The following is an 8,365-nucleotide window of genomic DNA, read 5'->3' as shown; positions in this document are numbered from 1 at the left end:
CAGAAAGAAAGGAAAACAACTAAAACGCATATTTTTTCTTTGACAATAATAGAAATAACATTAGGATTGTTACAATTATCACGATACAATGTAAGTCGATAAAGTAAATATTTGAAAGAAAAAAAAAGTTTAAATTGAATTAGATAAACAAGTTGATTGAAAAATAAACATTAGGATTACTGCAACCAACACGATACAATGTAAGTCGATAAATTAAATAATCGAAAGAGAAAAAAAGTTTAGATTGAATTAGATAAACAAGTTGATAGAATGATGTATTTAAAGGGACATGCAATTCAATCAAATTGAAGTTATGATAACAATTGTATAGCGAGGGGATGAAGAAAGATTGACTATTAGTTAAAAGTTTAAATTTAAATAATAAATTAATTTTTTTAATTTTCAAATTATTAAGATTCAACGAATTAAAGTTAGTGTGAAGTAATAATAAGGTTATTTTGAAATTAAAAAAAAATGTTTTTTAACAAATATAAGAAAACATCCAAATATTTACATGTAAAAATTTTGAAAACAAAAAGTGTTCATGTCAACAGCGTTTAATATATTTCATAAACGTGGATATATTTTTATTTTATAAAATACTGCATTTTGCCAAAAATAATAATTTAAAAAAATGGAATTTTCAAATGATCAAAATCACGATATTGGAGAAATTGTAGGAAGCCCAATATCTGAAAGCCCATATATATATTATATATAGTAGAGAAATCGATGGTGGAGTCGCCGTTGCCGGGTTCACCACGTCCTCTTTCTTCCCCCGCCGGGCGACGGGGAAAAATATACGCAAACCAATACCAACTAAACTATATAATTCATCCATTAAAATTTTAATTCTTTCTTCACTTCCATTGATTCTCAAACTCTTTTGTTTCAAATACTCCATTGACGCCATCTCTCCTTTCCTTCTCCTCTTCTTCCATTTTCTTCTACTCCCCAACCAACTTTGACCACCCCTATATATTATTTATCATTTTCTCATCATAAAAACCTATAATACCCCAGCTCTCTTCAACTTCTCCCATGGCCGATGCTTCCTCCAAAGACGACCTACTTCAGCTGATCAAGCGCTTTGGGGCTTATCTCACTCTCAAGATGTCCAATTTCTTCCCGATCTCTCTCCAGAATCTGGTCCTCATCTCTATCCCTGTCTTTTTCCTTCTTCTCTTCCTTTTTCGATAGATCTGACCGGCTTTAGGTTTTTTGCTGCTCCTGTTTTTCAACTGCTGGATATTCCTTAGATTTTGATAACCCTATTCCTTCTTGTCTCTTTCTTTTGTTGCGTTTTCTGTTCTTTTCTTTTTCTTTTTTTTTTTGCTGAACCCTTTGTTTTCAGGCGTGGGCTATTTTTCTTTTTAAATTCTGCGCTTCAATTAGAATGGTTAATAGTTTCTGTTGCTTGATTTTCATTATTGTTGTCAATAATTCAACGCGCTGCCAAATGATGAGTAAAGGTTTTCCCCCCCTTGAATTGGACCTGTCACCTCTGTGATACTTTTATACCCTGCAAGCTGTTATATGTGATACCGAAGTGATTACTATTGCTTTTATTCTTCAGTACTTATGCTTCGAAGATGGTATGTTGTGTTCAATTATCATATGTAGGTCCATGCCAATTGACAGTTCTTTCAATTGTTACTCACAAATCGTTCTCCTACAAAGATATGGTCAGGGAGGAAGTGTTGAATCGTTTTGTAGAGAAAGAAATAGAAAAAAAAAAAAAACAAAACAAAAACTAGTCTTTGGATCTTTTAGGTATTGAATTTGAGATAGCAAGCTCTGTTTCAGGAAGCTAGATGTTCAGGTTCATTATTTTCTTTCTTCATTTGGATGTTCATAAATACCCAAAGAAAAAATAAATTGAGTCAAATCAATCGTTTTGGTGGTCTCGTTTGTTTCATTCTTGGTGTTTGAAAATTGCTTCAGTTTTTGTGCCTTTTTGGCCTAGTTTGGTTTAAATGTAAATAAAATTCAATAGTTCAATTCACTTTCTTTTTTGGTTTAAGTAACTTGAATACTTTTTGCGCTGATGCTTTCTAGTTTGTTTGGTAGAAGTAGTACATTATTTTGTTTTTCCTATGTTACCAATCAACATACAAGGGGAAAAGAGTATTGTGGAGTCTAACTAAGTCTTTGGAATTTTATCAGGATTCACGATCTGTTGGGGCTATTGCTGGATTTGCTGTTGCAATAATTTTCACATGGAGACTGTTGAGATCCTCTAATGGACATCAGAGACAACAACCAAAAAGGCAAATGCCTGCACCAAGTAGTTCTGCTTCTAATGCTGGATTAAATACAAATGAACAATCGATACCTTCTGGAGTTTGTTCACCTTCAGAGGATTTAAGAGCACACAATGTTGTTGATGAATTCTTCCAGCCAGTCAAGGTCAGAGCTCAAATTACTGCATACATCTTGTCCTGTATTTTCAATTTTATTCCATTCGCATGACACACTTTTAAGATTTTCTACTCTTACCTTTTCCTTGTAGCCAACTCTGGGTCAGATTGTGAGGCAAAAATTGAGTGAAGGAAGAAAGGTAACCATTATATACTTGGACGAAATATCAATATACAACATCGTATGAGGTAAGTAATATTTGTAAAGACAGAGTCCAGGTTTTGGTACTGAAAATGTGTTATGCTTAGGTTACATGTCGTTTACTTGGAATAATTCTAGAGGAATACAGTCCAGAGGATCTGCAGGTATATTGATTGTTCCTCTGACCAAATTTTGTGTTTCAAACTACTGCGTTGGGGAATATCTGATTTAGTTTACTTTTATTTTTTTGCATCAGAAACAAGCCACTGTGAGGTCCTCAGTATTGGAAGTACTGTTGGAGATTACGAAATATTGTGATCTTTATCTTATGGAAACGGTGCTGGATGATGAGAGCGAAGTGAGTGCAATGCTTTATGGATTATTTTTTTGTTTACTGTTCTACTTAGTATCTTGATAAATTTTAACTTATGATTGGTGATGTGTGATTTGGTATTAGTTCTAAAGACAATAGTGTCTCATTTTAATGGGGGGAACTTGAAGCTAAAATCTATCCCCACTCTTGTTTAGTTTCCTATAAGAATATGTATATGATGTCACACGATTAGGGGGTCAGATTATTTTGTTCCCTCCGAGGTTGGAAATCTATCAAAGTGGCCAAAGTGCGCAACCATGTTTTAAAAAACCGAGTACTTTATCCTTTGGTTGCAGTGTCAGGGCTTGCATGTGAATGTTTCCTTGGGAAGTTTGGACCCTGTTCTTTAATCCTCCATTTTGTCTATTTAAAGCTTAAATTTACAATGTCTTCCAAACAAACCCTAAACTTGATCTTGTGGTGTAATTAATACTTCATCAAAACTAAACCTAAAAAAAATCATGAATTGATGAATAAATTCAATGAAAACCAAGAAAGAATATTCAAGATCAAACCTCATAGACGTCCTAATACCATGAAAATGCTCGAACCTAGCAATGAATTTAAGTAAGGATGGTGCTTGAACTCAGCAATGAAATGTTAAAATAATGCAAAAAGCACCTAACATGGTCAAAAGAATCAAAACAATATAGGGCCGGTTACGAAACTGTTCCTAAGGAGAAAAAATTCTACAAGAAAACTGATAGGTGCCAGATACAATATATTAAGACTTTTCTTCTTCCTTTCCTTCTTCCTGATATCACATGCAATGTGCTATTTGTCTTTCTAATAATAGACACTGTAAATTGTTCGTGCAGAAAAAAGTTCTTTCAGCACTCGAAGATGCAGGAGTTTTCACATCCGGTGGTCTGGTGAAGGACAAGGTACTTCAACATTAAATCTGGGATTGCTTCAACATGTAACAAACGATAGCTTATGGCATCTCTGGCTCTCTTAAATGGAACTTCTCTGAAAGATTGCTGACATGATAATTGCACAAGCTTTGATTGAAAGCAAATCATCTTATCAATTGTTTGGTGTTGGCCTAGAGAAAAAATAATAGGGACAGCCATTTAATATTTATGGCAACATGCTTTTCTTGTAATTAACTGAGGATTATTTGTAGGTTCTCTTCTGTAGTACAGAGAATGGGCGAACATCTTTTGTGCGTCAACTGGAACCCGATTGGCATATAGATTCCAATCCTGAAATCATCACCCAGTTAGCTGTAAGTTAATCAACCCATCATCTTAGCAAGTTTGTTCTGTAACAGCTATAAATACATGATGATTACTGACACCTTTTCTACAACCATCATCAGAGGTTCATCAAATATCAACTTCATGTAGCTCCAATCCGACACGAACGGTCAGCTTCTAACATTTTCAGCTCTCCATCCTTGGAACAGTTCTTTGGAAACATTTAACTTGAAACCAGTTCAAGAATGGAATGAATTTTCAAATATATATTTTTTTCTCATTTTATTTGGGCTTTGTTGGTTGTAAGTGCAATGGTTCTCTTTGGGAACTAAGCAAGCTCAGTTTGCACTAGGCCGCCATTGCTGGTGTTAGAAAAGGTAGATGTACCATGTTTTCTTTTTTTCTTTTCTTTTTTCTGAAAGATCTTTTTTCGTGTTGATCTTGTGTTATCTTTGACGTAGTCACTTCATGCCCCATTAAAAGCTCCTAATTTAGCTGATGTATGTAACTTATATATATATATATATTTATTAGATCATCACATCAGCCATGACAAATGCCATTTGGGCCTCTACTTCCATTCTCCTACTAAACTAGTTTTTGGTCACTTTTGTTGGACTAAATCTCGAAGGAGCCTGAATCAATGAATGAACTCTATGTGCATACTTTTCAGTTTGCATGAAAATTAAGCCTGATGGGATAAGATCTCCGTGGTTGAGTAGTAATTATTTTTATAGAATAAAATAAATTAAGAACAAACTAGATACGAAGGGAAGTTCTTAGAGAAAATAGAGGACATCTTGATTTGTAACCAATCACTTGAAGAAAAAAAAACAATTCTTCAATCCCTTTTGTCGAGGGAAGAGAAACTACTGAAGAGAGCGTAGGGAAGTTAGGCAGCTAGGCCACAAAGGTAGATTAACTTTTGACTTAGATAAATCTACTCAATCTTTGTTAAGGATTGAGCAATCTTCGAAGGCTTATAAAAGATTTTGATGATCTCCAAAGAATCTTAGTCAACTCTTAAAAGTATTTTGATGCATTTCAAGCCTTAAAAGATTGGTAAACCAGTAAGGAATGAGGGACGAAAAAAAAAAATCTAAAGAGAATGAACACTTACTAGATCATATGGTATGGTTGGAACTGAAAGACTCCTCAAATCTCCTCCAATTAACAATAAAAGAGAGTGAATATCAAATCTCCTTTTGGGATACTTTTTTCATGGTAAGCATAACTTTCTTCATGATTTTCCCATCACGAACCCTCGCTCTTGGAACAACCTTGCTTTCCCACAAATGCCTCCATAGGTAGGATGTAGCATCATGATTTGAAAAGGAAGTCAACCTCGAATGGAGTTGCGACCAAGATTGAAGTAGTAGTTTTAGGATATGAGATTTAGCTGCAATGGATTTTCTCAAAAACCAATTTCAACATTTGGTATATATCAAAACTTGAAAGTAAAATAATTTTAAGAATGACAAAAATGATTTTTCTTGCAAACTTGCAATTCACGAACATAGTAAAATAGATAATCTCCCACCTCCAAACAAAAAATTCATGTGTAATGTCGTAAATCAACAAGGGTATTTTGTACCTTTTAATTTGTCAACATGAGGTCAGCTCAACTAATACCTGTATATATCCGAGGACAAAAGGTCTCGGTTCAAATCTCTGCCCACAAGTTGTATTACAATATCTTTTTTAAAATAAACTGCATGGATAAGGAAAAAAATGCTTGTTTATGATGATTTAAGATCTTAAATATATTTACTTTTAAATAAGAATAGATATTTTCTAATATAGCAAAATAAATTAAAGTATTTACAAATATAACAAATTGTGCATTGTCTAGTAATATGTAGTAATGGATCCAAAAAGGCTACTGTCGATGTCTATCTATTAGTGATAAATGATAGTAATATGTTGTCAACATGAGCTTAGTTCACATCTGTATATAAGTTTGACATTTTGGTATGTATATAAATATTTTATATCAGTTTTATAATTTAAAATAATTATCATTTGATTATTTCCTTTTATTTTGTTAAATAAATATGCAGTATTTGATTGAAAGAATGTAGGCACAAACAGACCTATTTAAAGAAGTTAACTATCAAAGCCTCATATGGAATTTTTTGTTTTTTTTGGCTTTTGAAAAATGTCCGTATATTTTTCATTTCTTTTACCATAGTTCAATCTTGGGTAGAAGAATTATATAATATAGGGACATTTTTAAAAAAATAGCAAAAAAAGTTAAAATATTTACAAGTTATAGCAAAATTTTGGATTCTATTTACGATAGTTTTTTTATCACTATAGCATATCAATAACTATCGGTTATAGAATTTGCTATAAAATGTAAATATTTTGTAAAAACTCTTTTTGAAAATTCTTGCATAATATAAATATAAATATATATAAGGAACATTTTTTAAATATAACAAAACACCAAAATATTTATAATATGTGTACCAAAATAAAAATTCTCATGAAGCGAGCTATTTTGTTTAAATATTCTACTTTTTCCCTTCCTTTCCATCTTCTTGCAATTTTTCTTTTTCTTTTCATCATATTTTTCTCTTCTTTTGCAATTTTTTTAATGTCAAACTGTTAAGTTAAAGATCGTGTATGATCTATTTTTTTTTCAAACTGTTATTTGATTGTTCAAGATCGTGTACCAAATATAAAAATCTTGAAAAAAAATTTGGGATATTGAATCATAGTTTAGATTTGACACCCAAATCTAAACGATGTGTACCAAAAATAGCCAAACGAGTAACAAAAACCTTTAAAAAAAATCATTTAGATTTGGGTAGTCAGCCAAACGAGTAACAAAAACTTTTAGATTTGGGTAGTCAAATCTAAACGATTGTGTGAAAAAATATAAACGTGGTACAAGATTGTGTACCTATTATGCGCGTATTTAGCCAAACGAGTAACAAAAATCTTTAAAAAAATCTTTTAGATTTGGGTAGTCAAATCTAAACGATTGTGTGAAAAAATATAAACGTGGTACAAGATTGTGTACCTATTATGCGCATATTTAGCCAAACGAGTAACAAAAATCTTTAAAAAAATCTTTTAGATTTAGGTAGTCAAATCTAAACGATTGTGGGAAAAAATATAAACGTGGTACAAGATTGTGTACCTATTATGTGCGTATTTTTGTATTTGTATTTTCCATTATGGATCTATGAGTTTTTTCCGTTTTCGAAATTGATCTATGAACTTTTTCCGTCTTCAAAATTGTTCTATAGGCAAATATTTTGCTGCTTTGTTATACTTTTGAAGAAACCTTATATATATATATATATATATCATTAATTCGAATTGGGTTGGGTCTCAGGTTGGAGGTTGAAAAATTCGGTTCAACGCAACCCAATCCAAAAAATCCAAAATTTTGAACTCAATCCAACCCACATGTTAAACTAACACAACTCCCAACTCAACCCTTATCATACGCGTTAGGTAGTTCGGGTTGTCGGGTTATTCTTACAACCCCAAGCCCAATCGATTTGATACACTAACTCAACCTTTATAATAATGTACTTGATCAACTTTGTTTAACTATTAATATACACTACCAATATCCACATTGATAGACTTGATGCATTGATAATGTACACTTGATTCCCTTTTAATAGGCATTTGATACACTTATTAAACATTTGTTATACACTTGATACATGTGATAGATATACATGAGATATACATTTGATTTACACAACCCAGGACAACTCACTCGAATAGAACCTCCCTCACCGAAAAAACTCCTTCTCTGTAAGACCAATGTAGGTGATAATGAATACCCACTATTGAACGAACTCCTACATCAAAACTCAATTAGAAATACCCACGACAATAACTTAATTTTTTTACTTCGTTCAAATGGTTGCAATTTTTTTCCTTCGTGTGTGCATTGTGCTCTCCCAAAAACAATTAAAAAGTGTTTCACATCTTTTAACACTTTTTGACACTAAAGTTGATAATGATCAATTTATTTAAAAAATATTACATTGCTTTATTAAATGTCATTATGCATAGTTACTTAATTGTCATTAACTTTAAAACCTTTAATATTTTACCATTTTGAAATATTTATGTATATAAATATGTTTATCATGTGTATCACGCTTTTATAAGACGTTTTCACGGCTATACTCTAGGTGCTAGTAGTTGTTACAGGCTCTAAGAGACGGTTTCACAGCTATACTCTAGGTGTGAGTAGTTG

General features: G+C 32.2%; 1 protein-coding gene across 1 annotated transcript; it reads left to right on the top strand.

The window, feature by feature from the left end:
• The first annotated feature begins 718 nt into the window (after positions 1 to 718).
• Positions 719 to 4,691, top strand: LOC101212913 (peroxisome biogenesis protein 22). Its single transcript, XM_004151827.3, has 8 exons — positions 719 to 1,149; positions 2,167 to 2,409; positions 2,513 to 2,560; positions 2,670 to 2,726; positions 2,819 to 2,920; positions 3,754 to 3,819; positions 4,062 to 4,163; positions 4,257 to 4,691. Exons 1-8 carry the CDS (start codon positions 1,042 to 1,044, stop codon positions 4,359 to 4,361), a joined length of 831 nt encoding a protein of 276 aa, XP_004151875.1. The 5' UTR covers positions 719 to 1,041; the 3' UTR covers positions 4,362 to 4,691.
• The last annotated feature ends 3,674 nt before the right edge of the window (positions 4,692 to 8,365 follow it).

The sequence above is a fragment of the Cucumis sativus genome, chromosome 2 (genome assembly GCF_000004075.3).
Source record: "Cucumis sativus cultivar 9930 chromosome 2, Cucumber_9930_V3, whole genome shotgun sequence".
Taxonomy (NCBI): Eukaryota; Viridiplantae; Streptophyta; class Magnoliopsida; order Cucurbitales; family Cucurbitaceae; genus Cucumis; species Cucumis sativus.
This window is presented reverse-complemented; position numbering and strand designations above follow the sequence as displayed.

Excerpts from the sequence above, each read along its gene's own strand:
- LOC101212913 (XM_004151827.3), top strand. The coding sequence starts at position 1,042 with ATGGCCGATGCTTCCTCCAAAGACGACCTACTTCAGCTGATCAAGCGC. Across the intron at positions 2,561-2,669 it reads AATTGAGTGAAGGAAGAAAG|GTTACATGTCGTTTACTTGG; the intron begins GTAACCATTATA and ends TGTTATGCTTAG. Across the intron at positions 3,820-4,061 it reads GTGGTCTGGTGAAGGACAAG|GTTCTCTTCTGTAGTACAGA; the intron begins GTACTTCAACAT and ends GATTATTTGTAG.